This window comes from Borostomias antarcticus, assembly GCF_949987555.1.
Source record: "Borostomias antarcticus genome assembly, chromosome: 5".
NCBI classification, from domain to species: Eukaryota; Metazoa; Chordata; class Actinopteri; order Stomiiformes; family Stomiidae; genus Borostomias; species Borostomias antarcticus.
The window spans coordinates 17,749,807-17,775,265 of NC_140238.1; the positions used below are offsets into that span (position 1 = coordinate 17,749,807).

The 25,459-nt window shown below is 48.5% G+C and overlaps 1 protein-coding gene across 2 annotated transcripts; it reads left to right on the forward strand.

The window, feature by feature from the left end:
- Positions 1–763: 763 nt before the first annotated feature.
- ppp2r5ca (protein phosphatase 2, regulatory subunit B', gamma a) lies at positions 764–17,518 on the forward strand (the record flags this gene model as incomplete). Of its 2 annotated transcripts, none has more annotated exons than XM_084438316.1 (14): positions 764–857; positions 7,788–7,987; positions 9,135–9,245; positions 9,665–9,757; positions 10,516–10,646; positions 10,896–10,955; positions 11,191–11,299; positions 11,859–11,912; positions 12,265–12,435; positions 12,714–12,841; positions 13,032–13,133; positions 13,254–13,326; positions 14,509–14,625; positions 14,807–17,518. In XM_084438316.1, 14 exons carry the CDS (start codon positions 764–766, stop codon positions 14,939–14,941), a joined length of 1,578 nt encoding a protein of 525 aa, XP_084294442.1. In that variant the 3' UTR covers positions 14,942–17,518. The 2 variants fall into 2 exon arrangements, with proteins under 2 accessions (XP_084294442.1, XP_084294441.1); XM_084438315.1 differs by having other exon boundaries at positions 14,544–14,625; positions 14,807–14,924.
- Between the last annotated feature and the right edge of the window lie 7,941 nt (positions 17,519–25,459).

A 25,459-nucleotide genomic window follows, 5' to 3' on the forward strand; every position in this document is an offset into this window, starting at 1 on the left:
CTTTTATTTGGGGTTTAGTGTCTTGCCCAAGGACACTTCGACATGTGGACAGGAGGAAGTTCCTCCTGGAACCGAGGAACCGGGATTCGAACCGCCGACCCTGTGGTCATTGGACTACCCACTCTACCTCCTGAGCCACAGCTGCTATAAACTATAAAACTTTAATATAAATTATAATATATAATAGGCGAATAATACTACTACTAATAATAATGATATATAATAATAACTATAGAAAAGCTATCTCAGGAAGCTTTAAAGTGGGACCCAAATTGTAATTATTCCGGGTATGTGTATTTCTCTTTCCTACCAGTGGAGAACGATAGCAGCCCAGTCCAGCCCTCTGTTCAGTGACGTGACGTTTGACTCACAGAGGCTTGCCTGGGATCTAACCCTGGTCCTGGGTCAGATGTTAGTCCAGCCCTCTGCAGGCTGAGGCTGTGTCTGGGGTTAGAAAGATCTGATCTGAGACCAGTCGCTTGAGTCTGAACTCCTCCCCCAGCGGCACAGGGCCAAATCCCACTGCTAAGTCCCACCCCTACTGCTCTAGTCCAATCATCCCCCTCCCCAGCCCTCTGTGTGTGTGTGTGTGTGTATATGTGTGTCTGCGTGTGTGTGCGTGCTCAGCCAATGGGCTGCCTCCCTCCTGCTGACGTCACCGCCCAGCCCGTTCCCTCCAGCTCAGCTTCATTTTCTCCTTTGCTTTGTGCTAAAATGGAGTCTGCCTGCTGGCCTTAGAGGCTCCCTGCCCGCTGGTCGTTAGATGTTGACATGCAGTAAGACTGGAGAGAGGATGGTGGTGGACGCTCCCAACTCCAACGGGCCTTTCCAGCCCGTGGCCCTCATGCACTTCCGAGGTAGGTAGAACAGACCATTGTTCCCCCTGTGTGTGTGTCCAGCCACACAGCCGTTCTTTTCTGCCGGTCTGCTCGGAGCTGCTCTGAAGGAAGGGGATCAGCTAGCCTGTCTTTGTGTCTGCGAAGGGGCTGTTAGGGGAGAGGCCTGGTGGGTTCGATGCGGGGGCAGAGGACTGTCTTTCTAGAGAGCCGGAGCTTTCTAGAGCTCCAGAGAAAAGCAGGTTTTACAGCCCAGCTCTCTCTCTCTCTCTCTGCCCATCCCCCCACCAGCCTGCTGATGGGGGAGGAAGTGAGGTCATAGCCCAGGGAAGGGTTCTCTTTCTGTGTGTGTTTGTATAGTTTTCCAGTTTAAACAAAACAAGAGCTCGATTCAGCCATTCCTATGTTTCATTCCCTATCGGGTTCTCGGTCACACTCTTTCCTTCTCTCTCTATCTCCCTGTTCCCACAGGCCTAGGTTTTTTTTGTCACACTCCAGTTCATCTGGGCCGAGTGTGTTCTGATAGTAAAGCCTGCCTCACCCTCTGCAGCAGACCGCGGTCCCTTCCTCTGTTTCCCCGCCTGCTCCTCCCCTCAATAGCCTACCCCTTTTCCTCTTCATGTTGTTCTCTCTACTAAATGAGCGTGTCATTGTAGATGAAACCTGCATCTTGTAAGCTATATGACAAAAATCCTTGAAAATTTCCACGTTGAATCCCCCTCCCCCCAACGTATATAAAATAACAGTTGAGCAGTTGCGTTATTGGTAGTAGGCTAACCCTTGTAGCACATAGCGCTAGTAGCACCTCTGAGGCCCAGTTCACACCTGAACTGGCCTTGTCGGATATGCAGGGCGTCTTTCGGTTCCCTTGTTTGCCGTGAAGCCCCCGCCAGCCCAGGACCAGTAGAATCAGTAGCGATATGCCACAAGGGGGTGGTGGGAGCTCTATTGATTAGATCTTCTGTTGTAGTAGTCGACACACACTGCTGCATTGAATGACTAATTTGTTTGGTGAGCAATCAAACCCTCTCCTCCTTTTAAGGCGCCTGCACACTGCCCCAACCAAGGCCAACCAACAGCAATGTTGGATTGGTGTGCCATCTTTTTTGGTGATGACTGTTGCCGTTGGATAGATTTTTTTTGTTGGTTAACTTGTTGAATCCAACATTCTGTAGATAAGGAGTCTCTTGCACACCTGGATATAGTCTCAGAGACAGGTGCGTAGGTAGAGTACATATAATAAATGAAACAGAAGCACCATCTTTACTTGCTCAATGCAATTTGTGTACTTTAAAAGGGATTCCATTAAGTGAAGATGACAGGTGCTTCTGTTTCATTCAGAATCCAACATTCTAACAACAACTGCAACTTTAGAATGTTAGGTGTTGAGAGTTGGTTGGGGCGGTGTGGAGGCACCTCGTTTCTCCTGTCCTGTCTTCTCCTCTCACATTTCCTCACCTCTCTTCTCATGCCCTCTACTCCCTTCTTCCCTCCTCTCCTGTATTTTCTACCCTTCCCCCCTCTTTCCCCTTGTCCTCCTCCCCTCCTCACTTTTCCTCTCCTCTGCTCTCTCCAGGTATTGTGTAGCGGTAATGAACCTTACCTAATGAGAAGGTTCTGTCTTTGTCCTGACCTATCATAACAACAGAGAAACACAGTACCTCCAGCATGGTTGCTTGGACACGGTATCTGTTCAGTGTGTCAATATTCAAGAAGTAATATCACACAGTTTATGTCTGTGCAAGCTACTGTTCAGCGTACCTTCCTGGTCTTAAAGTGAACAATCAGATTTGCAACTGTACAGCTGTACAAAACGCACACACACACCCACCCACTAGGGGTGTAACGATACACTTATCTCACGATACGATACACGATATTGGGTTGACGATAACAATACGATACTATACACTAAGGGCAGGTGTGAAGCGTTGCAATAGCGCTGCTGTTCACACCAATAGTGCACTTCTCCACATTTCTATTCCACTACACTTTGCGAATTTAGAGCTTAACTGTTGTAATATCATGGATAGGCCTAGAGACAAAACACGTGTTTGTTACCAGCGTTGTTTAGCCAGCGTTCACTGATATACAATAAACATATAATGATATTGTTTTCACCTTGACGATACGTATTGTGACAATAAACATATAATGATATTGTTTTCACCTTGACGATACGTATTGTGACGTTTCTGTATCACGATATATTGTGGCACGATATATTGTTACACCCCTACCACCCACCCAGAGGTCTCTGTCTTTTCCTCAAGCCCATTGGTGGTATTTTAGGCATGTTCAGAAACTTTACCAGTGAGGTGTTATGTAACAAGACCAGTCTACTTTGTGGAATGGTCAGCTTTCCCCCTCTCTCTCCTCCTCTTTCTCTCTTTCCCGGGGAGCTATAGACTAGACCCCCAGTGAAAGTGAAACTACAAACGTGTGTGTGTTTCTGTCTGTGTGTACTGGTGTGATGTGTGTGTTCTGTGCCCTCCTCCGGCGTCCTTTGGCGTCGGTATGTCTTTATGTGGACTCTGTGAAATGAGGCCAGGTGCTGGAACTGTGAGATCTGGCTCAGCTCAGACCAGGTTGTCGACACTAGTGTGTGTGTGTGTGTGTCTGTGCGTGGGTGCGCGTGTCGGTTTATGCTGACGTAGACAACGGAGTGTAATTGCAGTTTGACTGGTCTGTCAGTCACCGGCACAGTGGGCCTCCCCTAGCTAGGCACACCAATCAGGTAGCATACAACATGGTGGACATTGGTCAGGTTTAACCACACTGAACTGTGTCACCTTCATCATAGATAGACACCGTCTTTCTGTGTATGATCACCAGTCAAGGCCTCTATAATAAGATTCAGTCTGCGTTGTGAGTCTTACTGATGCTGTTGATGTTCTTAAAGATGCACCGAAAGGGAAGTTGGAGAAGATCTTGCTTCCGTACTTTTGACGTATTTCCGCCTGAAACGGGCTGCAAGGGTGGGACATACGTTTAGATGAATTTAATTGGAATGTTATCGAGCGGGCGGGATATTCAACACTTGAGGCTGCAGAGTAGTTGACGTTTTGATTGACAGGGTGGATGTCGTGAGATTATTGGCCTAAAATCTAAGGTACCTGGTGTTGTAATTGCACGTGACCTACCGTTTTCCAGGAAGTAAGAAATTATATAATTTTGTATTTTTTTTGGCATACATCGTTGAATAGGTGAACACTATGACCAATTATGTGAACCAAAATGGGACAGAATGCTTTTTTCATTTCTGTGCGACTTTAAGGCTGAAATACGTCCCTTTGCCCATTCAATTCTAAGACTATACTGTCTATTCCGCGCGAGTCTATTTCCCTACGGGCACCCGTGATTATTTAAACCAGGAGTCGTTGTGCGCATAACCTTACCTTGTATGAGTCTTATCACGGCCATGAAGGACATCATCTTTGTGAATCTGGTTCTCTGTAGCCTAGTGTGGTAGCCGGATAATGTAATAATAACACAGTTAAACTGGGGATGGGTAGATTTTGACTTTTTGCCTTGTTACCACTCCAAATCAATACAATAAAGACTCCCCATCTTAGCCTAGCTTTCAGTCCATCCCTAAGTATTTGCCTGCACTTTCAACAAGAGATCTGCATCATCCCCTCAAAAATGATGTAATACAGTAGGTACGATGGAAGCAGTTGACGAGGTGACAGGGAACACCTGACAGACACCTGAATAATTTAATTGAATGAGGGAAGAAACAGAAGGGAAGAACACAACACGATACTATATGGACACAGACAGGAATGTACGTGGCTGAAACAGGACCTGCACAATGATATACGGTACAACCTCCTGGAAGCATCTACACGCCTATTTAAAAACTCCTATAATAAGAGAAAGGTGTCTTTACCAGCTCAGTAGAGACCTTGTGTAGGCCTTTACAGTATGAACAGCACCAGTATCCTCATCCTCCTGGTCTCACTTCCTGAAACACTCTCTCCTGGCCACACACTTGCTGCACTCTTGTCATGGGAGAAAAACAACAACAACAAAAGCAACATCAACCACTTAATGTAGAGCTACTAATCTACTCTATGCTTCTTCAAAGAGTCTATCAGTTTATCAGTGGGTCGTGCTTTATTCAGCTAATGTACATGGCAGAAGACTGCCCCCCCTCCACCCTAGAGAGGCTGGGGAGGGAGTGATGGAGCAACTCTGGCAGTGTCTAATAGCAGTGTCTGATACTATCTACCATCTACTCGTGTCTAATATCTTGTATCCACTTCCCTGCTGTGACCTGGAGGGAGGGAGGGAGGGAGGGAGGGAGGGAGGGGGCAAGAGGGATGGAGAGGGGGGAGGAACAGAGAAGACCCAGTCAGAGGAACCAGAAGTGTGTCAGATCCTGATTTAGGCCTGTGTGTCATAATGGCCTTTCTCACACAGCATCATCTTGCTATAGTCTGCCTTTATACTTGTTAACTTATGCCTTTTAACTTGAGTTTGAAACGTGCCAGAACATTCTAGACTGGGACATGCCCAGCAGACCTACTGAGGATTTAGGATTTGGTCTTTAGTGGACTGATGGGGATGGCTTTGTCACAAAGTCAAAGCACTGCAAGTTTGCTTAACTCATAACAACCAGCTAGCATTACACAGCTGCATCATTATAAACTGAAAAGGAATGTTTTCAAGGGGGTCCTAATTTACTAGAGCTGGACAGTGTAGAAGCGTAGGCGCTTGACAAAGAAACTTGACTGCCTGGACATTTAAAGCTGGCGACCAGAGAGCATCTGATTCTGGACTTGTCATCTCATCTCAGATGGCTTCAGATCTTTTGAATCTTGAGATCCAAGATTTTGAGGCCAACTGACAAAATTGCAGTAGCAGCTACAGCTAGAAAGAAATGTTAGGCCACTTCATATATCTGATTTTATATTGATTTGGAGCTGGACGCTGTCCAAAACCTGCCGATCTGTTAACTTATTTTTAACATCGAGCAAAAATAAGTTAACATGGAGATGACTTGAGTATTTTTTATGAATATCTGGCCTGTCGTCTGAGCATCTGCAGGGGGGATGTGCAGACAACCAAGAACAGAAAATACAAGCGTGAGAGAACATTGAGAAAATATTTGCCTGTGATTGGCTATCTAGCGTTCCAACAGTTGGACTGAGGTTCAAAGGCATCCACATGGAAAATCTGACAAGATCTGAGACTGACTGAGATCGAACATGCACCCAGATGCTCTCAGATCGTTTGTGTGGCCCCACCTTCAGACCGCCACCTCACCTGGTGAGGGGTTTCTGGCCACTTCCAGGGGCAGGGCCGTTGCCTAGCAACAGACGGGGGGAATGAGCGCATGTTGATTAGACAGCAGCACCCTCTGCCTCCTCTCCCCTCTCCTCCCTCCTCTGCCTCCTCTCCTCTCCCCTCTCCTCCCTCCTCTGCCCTCCCTCCTCTCCTCCCTCCCCTGCCCTCCCCTCCCTCCTCTCCTCCCTCCTCTCCCCTCTCTTCCCCTCCCTCCTCTGTCCTACCCAACCCTCTTTTCCCCTCCCCTCTCCTCTCTGCCCTCCCCTCCCTCCTATGCCCTCTCCTCCCTCCTCTCCACCCTCCTATGCCCTCCCCTCTCCTCCCTCCTCTCCTCCCTCCTCTGCCCTCCCCTCCCTCCTATGCCCTCTCCTCCCTCCTCTCCACCCTCCTATGCCCTCTCCTCCCTCCTCTCCTCCCTCCTATGCCCTCTCCTCCCTCCTATGCCCTCCCCTCTCCTCCCTCCTCTGCCCTCCCCTCTCCTCCCTCCGTTGTCCTCTCCAATCTTCTCCTCCAGTCCCCTCTCCTCCCCTCCATTCTCTCCTCTCCATCCCTCACCCCCACCTGAGCCTACTGAGTTATAGACTGGCACTCAGGAATGTGCCCAATGCTGTGTATGTACCCACCCGCTGCAATCACGCTGGCACCATGTGCCATTACAGTGTTGTGTGTGTGCGTGCGTGCGCGCGCGCGCGCGGGCGGATGAACACAGTTCCACATTGACAGCAGATAGATTAGTAGAGCTGTTTTGCTTAGTTGTTCTGTGTGTGCGTGCGTGTGCATACACGGCGAGGGATTGTGCTGTAGGGTTTCTGAGTAAGTGCTTGCAAGCAGGGCTGACGAGGACAGCCCTAAGCCCTATGGTACGGTTATGACGTGTTTGAAGGAACCGAGCACTTGTTTTATTACATGTGACTCAAAAAGGCCAAACGGCACTTTGGTGCCTGCATCCCACAAAGATCTAGATGACTAAACCAAACTACCCTATCAGAGAGCTATCACCACCGGCCTAGGCGGACTGGGATAAGAAAGAAGGCCTACCAAGTTGGGGGACCACACATTATATTTTACATTAGTCGCTGACGCTTTTATCCAAAATGACTTACAGTAATTGGATTTCATGTAGGTAGTCAGTGTGCTACTCGCCAGAACTCAAAAGTGCATCTCCTTTCTAAAGAGGTGACTAAGAGCATAATCTAGTGCTAAAGCCAAAATGCAAGAGGTCACTTTTTGTGCAGTCCATACAAATCTCCCACTGATCACAGTGTAATGGTAGACCAGACTCAGCGATTGTTGAATCATTACTCTAGCAAGAGCTGTTGGGATCTGTAGATAGAGTATGTTGTCTGAATAACAATGGGACCTAGATGGCCGTACTTGTGGAACTGTATGAAGTGTTCACCATCGTAGAACTCTGGTATTTAGAAGGACTCCACTGAATCCGATGTTGGTCTTGCTCTAGGTACAGTACCACACCTGCAGATAGTTACTCTTAATAAAGCATCATTTCCTTACAGATTGGAGCCCTGTCGTTTTCCCTTACAATGGTCATTCACTATGCCTCTTGAGTTCTCACCTGTTTTTTTTTTCTCTCTCTCTCTCTCTCTCTCTCTCTCTCTCTCTCCACCATATTACTCTCCTCATCCCCTCTCTCTCCCCCAGACGTTGCCCCTGCCGAGCAGGAGAAGTTGTTTATCCAGAAGCTTCGTCAGTGCTGTGTTCTTTTCGACTTCCTGTCCGACCCGCTGAGCGACCTGAAATGGAAGGAGGTGAAGCGGGCGGCACTGAGCGAGATGGTGGAGTACATCACCCACAACAGGAACGTCATCACAGAGCCCATCTACCCAGAGGTGGTGCACATGGTCAGTAACCAGCAAGGCACTGCGCTTGGGGCATGGAGGTGGGTGGGTCAGGTTGGGGCTAGGGCTAGGTGTGGGTTAGGGTTGGGGGTTGGGGCTCGGGCCTGGAGGTGGGTGGGTCAGGTTGGGGCTAGGGCTTGGTGTGGGTTAGGGTTGGGGGTTGGGGCTCGGGCCTCGGGCCTGGAGGGGGCTAGGACTGGCGATGAGACTTTGGCTATGGCTGGGGGTTACCAGGGACCAGGGCTGGCGTTGGGTTAGGACTGACACTATCCTGTCAGACTACTGCTTTCTCCCTAGATCTCCACTCATCTTCTAGATGGGGTCTATTTCCATGTCACAAATGATATTATCTTATCAGAGTTGGCTCGGAGTTAAATCTAGCCCATCACAGCCTAGCTTATTTGTTTTTATATTGTTTTATACCGTTTATGATGTATGCTGTGTAACCAGGGCACTGTTGTAAATGAGACCTTGGTCTCAATGGGCTCCCCTGGCTAAACAAAGGTAACATAAAAATCAAACCTAGCCTAGCGTATGTAGCCTAGCAGCAGCTGTGCCTAAGATAAGAGCTCCAGTGTTCCCTAGGCCACCTGAAGGCTCTCATGACCGGCCGGCGTCCACACAGCTCAGATGATGTTGCTGCAACTAGAGATGACGACACACGCATACACTCACCCACAGTAGGACACAACACACACTCAATCTGGAACCCAACTCACTGTAGAACACTACTGCACACTCGGTGTAAAACACAACCCAGACTCACTGTGGAGCACGACACACACTTACTGAAGGGCACAACACATAAACTGTACACACACACACACACACACACGCATGCACGCACGCACGCACACACACACTGCAGAACACTGCACACACTCACTGTAGGCCTACAACACAATCTGTGTCTCTGATGAAGCCTGCAGAATGGAGCAGTTATAACGGTCTGCTACACAGATAACAGAATAGGGCCTCGTGGAACACAATAGACCGGGTGGAACACAATGTTAATAGAACACAATGACGGAACTCTGAGTCCGTAGCAGATGGAGAACGTGTGTCACTCTCAACCCCCCCAGCTAGGAGCCTGTTGAAGGCTCACCTATGAAGTAAACAGTCCACTACGCTTTCCATTCTCTCCTTCCAGTTTGCTGTGAACATGTTCAGAACGCTGCCCCCCTCGTCCAACCCCACGGGCGCAGAGTTTGACCCAGAGGAGGATGAACCCACCCTGGAGGCAGCCTGGCCACACCTTCAGGTAGGTCGGGGTAAGGGTCAAAGGTTAAGGGGTTATGGTCGGTACATTATGCTGTCCATTCAGCTGCTCCTGTGGCTTTTATATTCAAGAGGTTGTTGGGACATGAAGTCTAAACCTGTTCATAGATTGATTGATTCGATTTAAAACATATTTTAAGTATGCTGCCCCCTTTGCCTGGAACACCCTCCAGAAAGACTTGAAATTGCCCGAAGTAATTTCATATGATGCCTTCAAAAATGTGACAATTAAAAAACACACATTACAGTCAGCACATCATGATAATACACACATCAGTACATTAAAAAAGAAGAAGAATTGTGTTAATATGGAAAGAGAGGTGGGAGAGAGAAGGCGAATCAGATGATGTTCAAACTGGAGGAATGTAGTGATTTTAATTTGTCTCCTTTGTTTATTTTCAGCTTGTCTACGAGTTTTTCCTTCGATTTCTAGAATCTCCTGACTTTCAGCCCAACATAGCTAAGAAGTACATCGACCAGAAGTTTGTGATGCAGGTAAGAACGGCCATCTCAGAAAGAAAGAAAGTATCTACCAATCACAACACCATGCTTTAGCTGTAACTGCAACCAGGGACTACTTCTTAATCAACACCTCTACAGACAGTTTGCACTATCCTAGTAATGGTGAATGGACTGCACTTATATAGTGCTTTTATCCAAAGAGCTTTACAATGGCCTCTCATTCACCCATTCACACACACATTCACACAACAATGGCGGCAGCTGCCATGCAAGGTGCTAGTCGGCTCATTGGGAGCAATTTGGGGTTCAGTGTCTTGCTCAAGGACACTTCGACATATGGACAGGAGGAGGAGCCGGGATTCGAACCGCCAACCCTACGATCATTGGACGACCCGCTCTACCTCCTGAGCCACAGCCGCCCCAGGCAGTAACTGTAAAACTAACTTCAGTACAGTAAGGTGAAGGTGCAGCGGACCCTGATATTATCTTGTACTATCCTGTTCTCCTCTCCTCCCTCCTCTGCCCTCCCCTCCATCCTCTCCTCCCTCCTCTCCCCTCTCTTCCCCTCCCTCCTCTCCTCCCTCCTCTGCCCTCCCCTCCCTCCTATGCCCTCCCCTCCCTCCTCTCCTCCCTCCTCTGCCCTCCCCTCCCTCCTATGCCCTCCCCTCCCTCCTCTCCTCCCTCCTATGCCCTCTCCTCCCTCCTCTCCTCCCTCCTATGCCCTCCCCTCTCCTCTCTCCTCTGCCCTCCCCTCTCCTCCCTCCTCTGCCCTCCCCTCCCCTCTCCTCCAGCTTCTGGAGCTGTTCGACAGCGAGGACCCTCGTGAGAGAGACTTCCTGAAGACCACCCTCCACAGGATTTACGGGAAGTTCCTGGGCCTCCGCGCCTACATCAGGAAACAGATCAATAACATATTCTATAGGTGAGGGAGAGGCTGATCAATAACATATTCTATAGGTGAGGGAGAGGCTGATCAATAACATATTCTATAGGTGAGGGAGAGGCTGATCAATAACATCTTTCATGGGGGTGGGGTCTGAGGCTCTAGGACCTTCCTGGGGCTGATCGATAATCTTGGGACTTAAAAAACACAAGTTCTGTTTAATTTAACCGTGTAAGAAAAGGCCGGCGGAGGTGCGGAACTGAAAAGAGGATTGTGTGTTTCTCTCAGGTTTATCTATGAGACGGAGCATCATAACGGCATCGCTGAGCTGCTGGAGATCCTGGGGAGGTAGGAAGAGACCACTGAGATCTGATAGGACAAGACGGGTAACAGCTGTGTAGAGGAGCACATGCTTTCACCTATCCAGATGTGTTAGATCAGAGGTCATCTACAGGAAGGCTTGCTGTTCTTCAGTCACGGCGGCATAGAGCCATGGCATGACCTGCTAACTCCTCTCTGTGTGTGTGTGTGTGTGCGCGTGTGTGTGTGCGCGCGTGCATGTTTTGTGTGTATTCTTTCGCAGTATAATCAATGGGTTTGCCTTACCACTGAAAGAGGAGCACAAGATTTTCCTGTTGAAGGTCCTATTGCCTCTGCACAAAGTAAAATCCCTCAGTGTCTACCATCCACAGGTGAGATCTACCTGTCTGTCTGTCAAGATTCAACATTCTTTTATTTGTCACATGTAATGTACAGTGTACAGTCACAGTGAAATGTTGCTGCCGGCTCTAAGATTATGCTACAGATAAACTTATTACATTTACAAGTTACTATTTACAATTTACAAAATTACAATTTTACAAATTAACAGAAATTACACTAAGTACCCTTCATATTAATATAAAATTAGCTGGGATGGGATAGATACGGGTCTGGATGGATTATGTACATGCTATATGGATTTTAATAAATCAATAAATCAATAACCTGTGGGGCATGGGTGAGTTATGTACATGTTATAAGTATAATAGCTGCCTGTCTGTTTGTCTGCCTGCATGCATGTCTGTCTGCCTCCTGTGTTGGGGGGAGGGAGGTGTGGTGAAAGCAGTAGGCTGTTATTGGACACCTTGCATTCAGAAGGCAGAGTGCAGAGTAACTATGGAGACGACAGGGCTCTCTCCAGGTTCAGCCTGTGCTGCACTAATTGTGTTGTGTGTGTGTGTTACGTTGTGTTGTGTGTGTGTGTTACAGCTGGCCTACTGTGTGGTGCAGTTTCTAGAGAAGGACAGCACTCTCACTGAACCGGTAAGTCAAATGAACTATTTAACTCTTTAGTGCTATTAGCACCACCTTTAGGTGCCATTAATACAGTAGTACTTCTACAGTACTAACATAGTGCTGACATAGTACCTATACAGCTATACTATACTAACAAAGTACTTGTACAGTACTTGTATAGTACTACTGCTGGGCTGACATACTTCTACAGTATAACCATAGTACTTGTACAGTACTTATGTAGTACTACTGCTAGGCTGACATACTTCTACAGTATAACCATAGTACTTGTACAGTACTTATGTAGTACTACTGCTGGGCTGACATACTTCTACAGTATAACCATAGTACTTGTACAGTAACGCTCCTGTCCTCTCAGGTGGTCATGGCCCTATTGAAGTACTGGCCAAAGACCCATAGCCCCAAGGAGGTCATGTTCCTGAACGAGTTGGAGGAGATCCTGGACGTTATCGAGCCAAGCGAGTTTGTCAAGGTCCAGGAGCCTCTCTTCAGACAGCTGGCCAAGTGTGTATCCAGCCCACACTTCCAGGTAGCCCTCCCAACCCTCTACTGACCTGTTGGCTGGCTAGATGGCTGATAGACTGGCTGGCTGGCTGGCTGCTAGATTGACTGGCTGCTAGATTGACGCACAGGTTGACTGGCTGGCTGGTAGAGTAACTTGCTGGCTGGCTGACTGACTGGCTGGCTGATTTACTGACCCTCCTAGCCTCAGGAACCCCTAACTGTTCTCTCTCTCTCTCTCTCTGTGTGTGTGTGTGTGTGCGTGTGCGTGCGCGTGCGCGCCTGTGTGTGTGTGTCTGTTTACAGGTAGCAGAGAGAGCTCTATACTACTGGAACAACGAGTACATCATGAGTCTGATTAGTGACAACGCAGCCAAGATCCTGCCCATCATGTTCCCTGCTCTTTACCGCAACTCTAAGACCCACTGGAACAAGTGAGACACCTCCCCTATGTCTGCTGTACACTTCAGCTTTTAGCTGTAAGACACAAGTGACCTTTCGCGCAACTGGTGACTTACTCACTGTTCTCTCTCTCTCTCTATCTCTCTCTCTCGTTCTCCTCTCTCCAACTCTTTCTCTCTCTGTGATGTGTGCGTGCGTGTGTGCGCGTGCACGTACGTACAGGACCATACATGGCCTCATCTACAACGCTCTGAAGCTGTTCATGGAGATGAACCAGAAGCTGTTTGATGACTGCACGCAACAGTTCAGGGCCGAGAAGAATAAGTATGAACCACAAGCTGGCTGTTTTTCCCACTGGTCCTATTATTCTCCTCATGATCCCTCCCTGTAGGCGATCACTAAAACTCCGGCAGCTGATATCTCTTATTTCCTGTCTGCCAATAGGGAGAAGGCCAAGTCGAAAGAGCGGGAAGAGGCCTGGATCAAGATTGAGAACCTTGCCAAGTCCAACCCCCAGGTGAGCAGATGAGGACAGGGCTTAGCTACCCTTGACCCTAACTCTAACCCCTGATCCCAATCACAACCCTAACCACTAACCTCTAACCCCAACCTGAAGTCTAACCATTAACCCTTAACCTCAACCCCAACACTTCCTCCTTCTCATCTTCATCTACTTCCTCCTCCTCCACCCCAGTTAGAATGACTGCTGTATGAACATACCGGTCTCCTCCAGTCCTCCTCTAACTCTCAGCATGTGTACAGTACTAGTATATATGGGAACATGCCATCTTTAGAGTCTAACAATGGGCATAGTTTATATACTACTTTTACTAATTTCAGTTGTAGTTTCCCACTGAACTGTACCATTTTCTAACCCATATCTCTCACAGTGTCTCACACCCCTCTGCATCCAGTCTCCTCTCCTAACACACACCTACTCTCTGATCTAGAGGCTCCACTCCAAACACACCTACGCTCTGATCTAGAGGCTCCACTCCAAACACACCTACTCTCTGATCTAGAGGCTCCACTCCAAACACTCCTACTGGCTGATCCACAGGCTGTCATGACAAAATGTATCCGGGCGGCCAAAATGTGTCCAGGTAAAAAGTCTGACTGTCTAATAACATTTTGTGACCTTTTTTGGTTGCTAGCTTGCTAGCTAACTTGCCTGTCAGTAAACACATAATATTGACGTTTCTAATTCACTTGAATGAAAAATGCGTCTATGGAATTGAAAAATCTCATCCACGAACATTAGCTACTTGCAAGCTGGTCTTGCTAGCCAGCTAGCTATCTCCCAGCAGGTTGCAACCTGCCCAGTGTTGTCTACCAGCTCCCAAGTAGCAAGCAACTTTCATGGACAAGATTTTTCAATTCTATAGACATATTTTTCATTCAAATGAATTAGAAACATTGATATTTTATGTTTACTGACATCAGACTTAGTTAGCGAGCTAGCAAAAAAGGTTATTAGACAATCAGACTTTTTACCCGGACACATTTTGGCCCGGATATTATTTGTCATGACACATGACAGCGCCGCTCCTAACACACCTGCTGGCTGATCAGTTTCTAACCAGTGTTTTTGCCTAGTACTGCCGATCCATTATTCTCTGCATGCGACCTAAAGTATTTTTTTTCCATTCTTTCTGTGTTTGTTGTGTTTTGTTTTTTCTTGTTGTTTTCTTCACCATAGTTCCTTGTGTATGTTGATTCCTCTGACCTCAATAGTCCGGTAGCTATGGAGACGGAGGTTGGCTTGATAGAAGATGTTGAGAGGTTTAAACAGACAGTTGGGGAAGGAGCCACACAGGTAAAGCACCTTGTTCTCAGAGTATGTCCTCATACTGTGACCTCCCTGACCTCCTAGGGTTCTGTTGTTAGACTGTCGTACTACTGATGTACCGTAGAAAACAAAACGGCATAGAATGTCCTGACGTGCGTGAACTCCTGTGTCTCCTCTCTCCCCCCCCCCCCTCCCTCCCCCCCCTCAGCTGCAGAGGGACCAGAGAAAGGACCGTCCGATGGTGCGCAGGAAGTCGGAGCTGCCTCAGGACATCTACACCGCCAAGGCCTTGGAGTCTCACCGCCGCGCAGAAGACATGATCACGCCCCACGACGGACTCTAAGCCCGCCTCTCTCTGTCTCGTTTTCTCCTGGCCCCGGCCCCAGAGAGGGGGGCGGGGGGGGCTATCTGGTGTGGCGGTGCTCTAGATCTGCCCCCTTCTCTCCCGCCCCTCCCTCCGGTCCTGCCCCTTCCTCCTGCCCCCAAAACCTAAGACATGATGACCACATATGAGGATCCATCTCGCCCCTCTCTCCTGCCCTCTCTGCCCCTCCAAACCCCCCCAACTCCCAACACAGCACATTTTGCGTACTGGTTCCTTTCCAGTCTTCTGCTTTCTCAGGTGTTTTTATTTCGAAAGGGGAGAGGCCACAGCTCTCTCTCTTTCTTTTAGATCCGTTTTTATTCTGCTGTCACCCCCACCTGCCCCGCCCCATTCCTCTGCTGAACGTCGCATCCTCAACCGGCCCTTCGTCCTGCGCCAGCCGTAGCCCTGTGGAAACGAGGAGCGCTGCTGGGGCTCGCCGCTCTCCGATAGCCACTCCCCACGGGGGGCGTGGTCACGGACAGAGAGCTGACCAGAGATTGGCTGGCTGGGGAGGCTCCTCCTGTCTTTCCTGTCAGAGAGATCAAACGGAGAGAACAGTGACTGGCGGCTGGCAGACAAAGACTTTGAGCTCACCGCTCTCCTCTTTCTCTCGCTCGCTTCTCGTTTCTTTCGCTAAATCCCAGGGACATCTTGTCAGTGCCAAGACTGTTGTGTTCTTTTCTCTCGTCTCTGTGTCTCGGTTTGTTCGTGGGTTTGTTCTATGTGATGTCAGCAGGGACACGACTGTTCAGACACCGGCGTCTGCAACCCTGCCTCGTTCTCGGGCGTCTGGGGTTTCCGTGACGCTGCTCCTGTTCAGTGTGCTGAGAATGATCCTGCTGTTCTGTTCTGAGAGCTCCCAGTGTCAGAGAGAGAGATGGAGAGAGAGAGAGAGAGGAAGAGGAGGAGAAGACTGTTGTCTGTGGACAATGTTAGGGGTCACTCTTACTTTGTGCCATATTCAGCTTTTCAGTGTGTCTCATGTACTCTCTGTACCCTTTGGCTGTTTGTCTGACCTAGAGGACCGACAGATGGATCTCATTGGCTGTTTTTCAGACCCAGAAGACAGAGGCAGTATATTCCATCGGCTGTTTAACTGAGCCAGTGGACAGACGGGGGGGATGGTGGCAGTTCAAACAATGGTACCTACTTCACATAGAGAAGCAGACTGGCAGCAGTAACTCCGCTTGGCCAGGCCGAGCTTGGGCTGGCTGGCTTGGCTTGGTATGGCCTGGCTTGGCCTAGCTTGTTTTGATAGTGTGAGACGGATGTTAAGGGTTCTGAGAGGGATATGAGGGAGAGCTACTGAAAGGGATGAGGGAAAGCTACATCTCTCCCCTTGTCCACAGTCATCCTCTTCCTATCTCTGAGTTTTCAGACTGCCTTTGTTGTCAAGAGGTTAAAACACCTGTTTGTTAATACCAGATACACACACACACTCGCACGGACACACACACTCGCACGGACACACACATACAGATGGTTAAATAAGCTCTCAAGGGGCTGCATGGGCCTCTTCATGGTAGCAATTCAACACACTTCCTGAAAACTTGAAAGGTGTGGCACGTTAGTATATTTTCACTGAAGTTCTTTAGCGGCGGTCCAGTCTACATGTTTAGTCTGCTCTCTCATTGAACCCTCTAAATGTACCTGTTGTGCCCCTTTTCTATGCGTACCATTGTTTGAACGTCATGAATCTGGTCAGGGTTTTCCCATTCTAGAAGTACTATTTCTCTGGTCTGGGTCTGTCAGGATTCGGTGCGTACAAAGCAGCAATGTAGGTAGGTAGGACCCAAACGCAGGATGGGGGAGACAGGCGAAGAAAGTTCAGAGAGTTTAATCTGGGTACAACAGGAAACGCATGGAACACCTGGTAGCATGGTGGGACGTGACAGGGTCTTCACATTCCAGATCTTCTGTTTCTGCTCTGTCCGGGGGAACCAGATGGCCGCTCTAGCATTGTGTAGGGCCAATGAAAAGGGCCGATACTGAAACTGAGTGACATCAAGGCGTGGCTTGATAACTGTATTAAAACTGTATTTGCTTGAATGCAAAAAGATGTAAATGATACTACCATGTTAAACATGTCTCCTTTCTCCCTGGAAGAATAGCACTCACCAAACTCTTTTGCTCTCCTTTTAAAAGATTCTAGCTTTTATAAAACAGTACTGCTTGGAAAAGATGTTTATCCGTTTGTGTCCTGTTATGGATAGTTTTCTTGTTGAGAAATGACTCATATGACATGAAAGGGGGGGAAAACTGTTTTGGTGATTGTTTTTCTCTGTTTTTATCACTATTGCTTGTATGCAGCATCTTTGCCGCTTTTTAGGTTTAACATGTTATTTCCAAACTATGATAATAACTTAACAAGTGTCCTTTTGTATGTGACCTGTACTATATGGCTTCATTTAATATTGTACATATGATTTACTTTGTTTTATGTAGTGTGATATATCTAGATTAATTTTGTACAAAATGGTCTTCTGTACAGAATAAAATACCATAGCAACTGAAAGCTGTCCATGTGGCACATACCTTTCTTCTTTTCATGTTCTGCCTGTGAGTTCCTGCACCACTAGAGATGATTCTAATATTTTCTATTTTCTGTTGAATCCCAGATGTGTGACAGAATGTCAGTCTCTAGGCCCTGTTTCCTCCTATCGCTGTCTCACCTGGTGTATAACTATATAGAATGAATAAAGAGAATATTTGAATTTATATTTTCAACCATAAATCACTTTTGGGTGTTGTTTTACTTAAATGTCAATATACATAATGTGGTATCTGTAATCTACTTCAGTAGTTTACTATATATAGTAGTTTACTAATACCAATGGTATTTGACTGCGTTCAGTAGCACTAGTAACCCACTGGTAGTGTGCAGGTCTGGCCACCAGAGGGTGCCATGTAACCTCAATGAGGCCTGTGAAAGTGAACCAACCAGGCAGAACCATCCCATGTAGGGTGCTGCTCACTCAGAAACCCTCTTTATCAACATCAGCCTGGGGACACATTTTACCTGACCTAGCCTGGATCAGGCTAATCTTAGTATTGATTTCCTGGTTTGGCTTGGATTAGACTAATATCAGTGATAATATCTGAGTGATGAGGGGTGATCCTTGTCTTTATCGCATGTCATGGATTACTTACTGTTACTTACTTACTTACCTATTTCCAGTAGGCTGTGGTAGCTTACTGTATCTCACTCAGAGGTAAGGGGAGAGGGAGATGGAGAGAGAAAAAGAGATAGGCGGGGGTGGAGATATGGAGGGAGATAGAGGGAGAGGGTGAAGGAGGGATGGAGAGAGAGGGTGTGGGGGGGAATATTATGTGTGTATAGTACACAAGGCAAATGCTGAGTGAGGAGATTGATGACCTGCATTGGTGGTATTCAGGAATGAGCAGAACTATGTTCCGCCGGGGGAGGGGGGGCTGTGAGCAGGAACGACTAAGCTGGAGAGACACGCACACGAAGCACGCCGGTGCCCCCAACAGATGCTTGGCTGCTCTTATATCCGCATCAGCTGCTGTCCCAGCCACCTCAACAAAAGCAAAACAACTAAAACAACACACACGACCACCACATGACCAGAATTTCAGAAAGTTCTTCTCTTGATTTGGCGCTCCAATGGTGCAAAGAGTCACTGCGCATCTTTCACAGGAAACTCGAGACCCGTATTTCTTCAGAGAACAGCTGGGCTCCCCCACCACTGATCTCTCCTTTTAACACTCTCTAAACAGCTCCTCCTCAACTAACCTCTCCTGGTAAAACTCCATTAACACCTGGGCTCCTCCACTGACCATTCCTTGTAAAACCATCCAAAACAGCTTCTCATTAAAGAGTGTTACTCCCCCTACCCGATTTCATCCTTGTTATCATTGGGGTTCCACAAAATCTTTCCCAAAGGTTTGTGACAAGGGGATATTTTCTGATGTGCGTGGCACCAGGTGTTCAAATGAGCAGATGTCATTGTTCAGGCAACAACTTAATAGAAAAACCTGTTATTTTGTGCCGGCCTTGACAGCAGCTGGGATTGTTACTGTTACCTAAAGCTAACGACATTGGGAGTGCGCTGTGCAATTCATACACCTGCACTATGTTGTACAATGGCAACGCTGTTACAAAATGCTTCCTGAACCAGTTGCACAACACAGCACAAAGAAAGAGGGAAAGAGAGAGAGAGATGGAAAGAGATGGAGAGAGAGCTGGAAAGCAAGGGAGAGTGAGTGGGGAAGAAAGAGAGCGATATGTTCACCCTGTTTCACCTCACATGTCAAAGCTGAGCTGGTGGTCAGAGTGCATAATGGGAGTTGGTCAAAAGAAATGTATGGGACCATTTCCTCCCTTTAATCCTAATCTGTGTTCATTTGGTTAAATCCTGGAAATATTCCTATAGGAATGAAGCATTTATGGGCCACAAGCAGATTACCCGGCCAACGGGGTAGGGCTGGGGTGAAGTGGGGGCAGGCGTCCTCGGTCATCATCACCCTACACATGGCAGCATTTGGACAGTGACTGCCACTATAGGACTCCATCATTGGATGAGAAGCGGCATTTGTATGTGATTGGCCGGCTGCGTCCTTATGCTGTGTTGAGCCCCAGCGAGGAGAAAGGAAGTGGCTCCTCTGATCCTCTGAGTGGAGTGGTTGTTTTAATCTGCTAACCCCGACCGTCCTACAGAGACCATCTCTCTCTCTCTCTCTCACACACACACACACACACACACACACACACACACACACACACACACACACACACACACACACACACACACACACATTTGTGCATAAACATGCACACATTATACAAACACACACACACACACACATGCATACACAGACACACACACACGTCCTGCAGAAACTACTGCCTTTATTCTGGGCAGCACAGCAGCCCTGACCTAGCCTGAAGGCAGGGGGACACTGCCAGCGTTGGCCTGGAGGGTGACAGGTCAGCTGGAGCGTCACGGCGGGTGACGTAGGCCCACAGCAGCGGAGTGCCAGCTGTCACTGCGGCGCGGTTCCACACCCTCACCTCGATGGCCTCCATCTTGGTTGTATAAGCACACATGACCCAGCTTCCAAAAGTGAACGCTTTTATGTGTCATTTTTAGGGCACGGGTGGGCACTTCAACCGAGGAGTGAGTTTAACCAATTAACCCCGGTTCCACACAGGATTCCAGTGTTCTCAGAGCGCCAGGCCTGGTCTCGTCGTCATTAGGCCTCTCTGGGGCCTGTCTGCTCTCACACACCATTACTGTCTGGGGGCCCAGACTATTACTCACCACACACTCAATAAACCCTCGCTTTACAATGTCAGCTAGTGATACACGAGAGCACACACACACACACACACACACACACACACACACACACACACACACACACACGTGTACACCCACACATTATTACACATGCAGTCCCAGACCTTGGTACTCGGTCGAGCCTTCCACATGGCTTTTGAGAAAAAAACGAACCGCGATCGACGTCACCGCCTGGAAGAGATCCACAAAAAACATGTCTGATGAACAGAATGCCTTGGAGCCGTCTGATTCCAGGTGAGCGCTGATAAGGCCTTGTTGTTGCCGCCTGATCACAGAGCTGGCGCCCCTGCACACATCGTCAGAGCTGCTGCTCCCTGTGTGTGAGCCCGATGGCTGGCTGTGTGAATGCCTGCACATAAAGAGCTGTTCATCTCATTGGCATTTGGTACCTACCCACTGTACGGACAAATCCATATTGTTAGAGAAACATATTGAATCCTTGAATCTGTGTTCAGGCAGTCCTCGATTACTCCGATGTTATCAACGAGCTGACATGGCACTCATTCCACATCAGACCAATCGTATACACTCCTATTATCTTGACTTGATGATGTTTGTTGGGTGGGTGGAGGGTGGGGGGGGGGGGGGGCAGTGACTTAGGAAGGGTTCATTTGCTAGACAAACACCTCATTAAGGTGCATGGTGCACTCCGTAGACATTCAGTAGAAACACAGGGGCGTCCTCAGAAGATACTCAGTAGACGCGCAACATTTCCAGACCCAGCATTTTTTGCGAATGGGGTCTAGCGATGCCAGGCTAGTAGACAGTTGAAAGACAGACTCTCCTGACTGAACCTGTTCCTGAATGTCCCTGACGGAATCCCTCCCTGACTCAGCCCATTCCTGTCCCTAACTGCACCCGTCTCTGACTGTCCCTAAATGAACTTGTTCCTGTCCTTAACTGAACCCATCTGTAACTGTCCTTGGCTGCTACACAACTGACCTGCCTTTGTCTGGGGGAAATAAAGCGTGTAAATAAAGTGAATTGGCGAGCATTTCTGAATGTTTCTGTAAGCAAGTGCTCCTGCCAAAGGCTGATTCCGCCTCCATGCCACGTTCATAAACTACGCCACACAACAAACACACAAAGAACATTGTTCTTCAACTAATTAAAGTATGAAGCGACCTAAACGGCCTGGGAGGCCCCGAGGCTTGCCGGACCCTGGACCAGAACAGTCCGGAGCTTTTGCTCTGAAGGATTATTTGAATTGAGGTCTAGAGAGGGAAATGATTGAAAAGAAAATTGTTTTTCCGGAGGCGATGCCAGCTCACGGCGGCCGGCACGTGAACACGGCTCCGAGGATCAGGGTGGCGGACTCAGCGTCTGGCCGGGAGATTACCTGAGGGAAGCTGAGTGTGGACTAAGGAGACCGGGCGGAGGAACATGTCGGCCTCGCCGTCCCTGCCAGGTGGTTATTACTGTAAAGCCCCAGCTCACAGCTGATCCTGCGTTTGGACTCTCCTGTTGTTGTTTTGTTGCTATGAATACTGACCTATTGAGGCGACCTCAGATAACCTGCAGACGTATTCACATAGAACTGTACGGACCCCCCCCATCCCACCCGTGTGCCCCCCGGTTCAGACATTTGACAGGCAAGTCCTCACTGATCAGAGTCTATCTCTTTATTTTTTACCATTATTGAAACAAATGGAATGCCGGAAGGGACAGAGAAGAGGGAGAAGGGAAACAGGTTATGGGTTGCCAGGTTTGCCAGGGCCGGGATAAGAATCTCCCATTGCGAGCGTCATGTGTAGGTGTTCACGGGCTGACCTTCCCAGCTGAGGAGTCATGACAGCTTTCACCTCTCAGCTCATATATACGTTTGACAAGACAGAAATAACTCGCATAAGTTTGATGTGCCTGAAAGACATCTCTCACCTCTTCTTTACTGTACATTCTGGTCGTCTTCAGGGGGGCGCTATCTGCTCCCCCCGGCCTGACCCTAGTTGTGGCATGTAGGAGGCACGGGGTTGCTGACCTGGTTTTGCTGTCTTACATTTCACCTCAAAGCTTGAAGGGTTGTAGCCAGACTGATAGGGAAACTGGCACACGCGCACATACACACACATACATGCCCACACACACACGCATGCACACATACACACACATACACTACATGAAACCGCACATCCTCGGAGTGAGGCTAATAATACAGGTGTACCCTGGTCTTCCCTCTCAATCCCCCGCCCCTGACTTCTGTTCACTTGGCTACCGTGTCCCCAGGGTTCTACCAGGGTCACCGTACCTCGCCATGCTCCGCTCGCTGGTCCATCATGCTGGGGTAAGGGTGGAACAGGACATGCTCCTCTTTGTCAGTACGGGGCTCATGATCATCATAATTATCATCATCTCCATCATCTTCCGCTGAATCTCCTAACGCCGGTGGTTGGGTATTTGCCAGTTGTAGACCAGACCTCCGTGCTGTGCGGTCTGGTTTCTAGTCTGTAGGGGGGGCTGCTACTCTGCCAGGAGGAGCAGGTGTGGAGGTTAGCTCGGGAGGGAGAGAGAGCGAGAGAGAGGGGAGGAAGGGGAGAGAGAGAGTGCAGCTAAGGTGAGCAGCGGGGTGGAAGTCTAAACCCTGTCTGCAGTCACAACAGAGCAGGAATCTAATCAGCTGTTTCACACTAACTTTCCTCCATCCACAACACTCAATCTCTGTCTCTCTTCATCTCTTTCTGTCGAGGACATCTCTATTTCTCTCTTTATCTGTATTTGATGCACACTTTCCTTTATATCTCTCTCTCTTTCACACACTCACAGACTCTCTCTCACTCACTCACACACACACACACACGCACACACACACACACACACACACACACACACACACACACACACACACACATACACACACACACACACACACACACACACACACACACACACACACACACACACACACACACACACACACACACACACACACACATTGTGTCAACTGGCTCTGCAGTCCTCAGTTTTTACAGGAGTGTGCTTGTATAAAACCTGACCAATAAACCATCTGCTATTCACTGCAGTGGATGACACACTCAGCTCTCTGGGGGCTTATCTGGGTTCACCGGGGACGAATTGGGTGCGTTGAACAACTTTGGCCCTAGCCTAGACCCCAACCTCAACCACAGCCAGCCGCCCCACACAACCCACACCCTAATCGAAACTCCAGCTATACCATAACGCTAACCCTATCCCTGATCCTGGGCCAAACCCCAACCCTGATCGTAACTCTCCTGACCCTACCCTATAATGACAGTTTGTCGGGAAGTATTAGAGTCATTGTGACATCATTCACATCACAGTGACCACGGGGATCACGGATCAGCTTCTCCGATCTGTTGGTCAATCATCATTGGAAGTGATCCTCCCACACGCCGCTGCAGGCCACACTGTCGGGGGGGGATCAGCTTATTGTGAAGGCGGCAAACCCAGAGTCAGCCCTCTGCAGGATTATTAACAGAGAGTGCAATTCTTCTTGTTGTTCTCTGGGAATCATGATGTTTATTTATGCGTCATTCGCTGCCAGTGACGCCAGCGGGCGCTGGCTTATCCCCGATGCCCATCTCAGAGGGACATAATGGGAATAATGTTTGTGTTCTGCATGTGGAACTGGCTGCCCCCTGTCACTGGCTCGACTACGGCGGCCATGCATTTATTGGGCATGCACTCAGGAACCGGCGGGGCCTGCCGTCATCGTGCTCGGCTCTCCAGATGGCTTTTACCTAATAGATGCGGAGACGGCGTGGACACGGGAGGTCAGCCTCGCCAAGGAGGAAGTGTTTACTTCTGAAGGGAGCGAGGAAACATTCAGCAACGCGAGGTCTTACGGCACAAATCCTGCGTGGCCATCAGCTGATCATCCAAGTAATTTCGCCCTGTTTCTTGGCCCTGTTGGACTACAGTGTGTAGAGTTAAGAAATCAAAGCCAGTCATCCATGGGTCTCTGTTATGGTCGCTCAAAAGGTCAACTTACCATACTGAGCAGGGAAATAGACCATTCTCCAACGTCACATTCATTCAAGAGGTGTCGCATTACAATGACATTAACACAATTGACACATTGGAGGATAAACACAAAAACACAAGAGATATGCGTAATCAGGAAAGGTCTTTACTACAGTAGCCTACTCTATTTGTACTGTTGGGTCCTACTAATGGTCCTATTCTAGTACTACTGCTCAGGCTTCTAACACATCTGGATCAAAAGAAGAAATCAATCACAATTGGCTGGCATCACAGAAACCTTCAAGACTTTTGTGTGTGTGTGTGTATGTGTTGGTGGGGGGGTGAGGGGCAGTTGCCATGGTTACGTGAAAGAGGAGAAAGGAGATGTTTCGTCATCTGGCCGTCATCCACATGGGTTAGATGGAAACAGAGGTCATGTTACAGTGGACGCCGTACAACAGGGAGGAATCTTCACATCTTCTGTCAGGTCTCACCAGACAGCAGTCTTTCAGACCGTCACCTGAGACTGATCAGCATCTGGCACTTACTTCCAAAAAGCTATAATGTAGTTTTAGTCTTAACGAAACCATCTGGTGCTTATTGGCTCCAGCGGTAGGCCAAACTTTTGACTTGTGAGTTAGGCGCCTGGTCAGATGCAGACATGGTGACATGGCTGGTGAAGACAGATCCTAGTTGGACTGACTATGTGGATCCTGTTTAATTTCACCTGCCGCAGACCGGGGTGCTGTTCCACTGTCGCTTGTTCGTCACACCGGGAAAAACTCGGTAACCAAGCAACAAGGTGAGACACAGGTGTTCGGGGATGGTGTCAGACATACTGGGGAAAGGCAGCACTGGTGGTGTGATCTCTGATGCCTGAGAGACCAGCACAAGTGATATGATCCTCATTAAGGGATTTAATTCTTATGAATGAATTGGGTCCACACACACAGGGGTGGCTGATGACCTCAGAGAGCACTGTAAACCCATCGCCCACTTTAACTAAACAAGTTTAAAGGCACATTTTCTGTGTGGTTAAATATATCCAGCCCCTCCTCCATTTTGTTTCAGACCTGATGTGAGGATTGAGATGGTGGACCCAAAGAGAACAGAACAGATTTGAGCTGGCAGACAGGTGATGAGCTGGGTTCTGATCTGGTCAGGGAAAACAGGTCTGGACCTCAAATCATATAGCTGTAGGGCAGGCCACCAGGGGTCACTGCCTAAACTG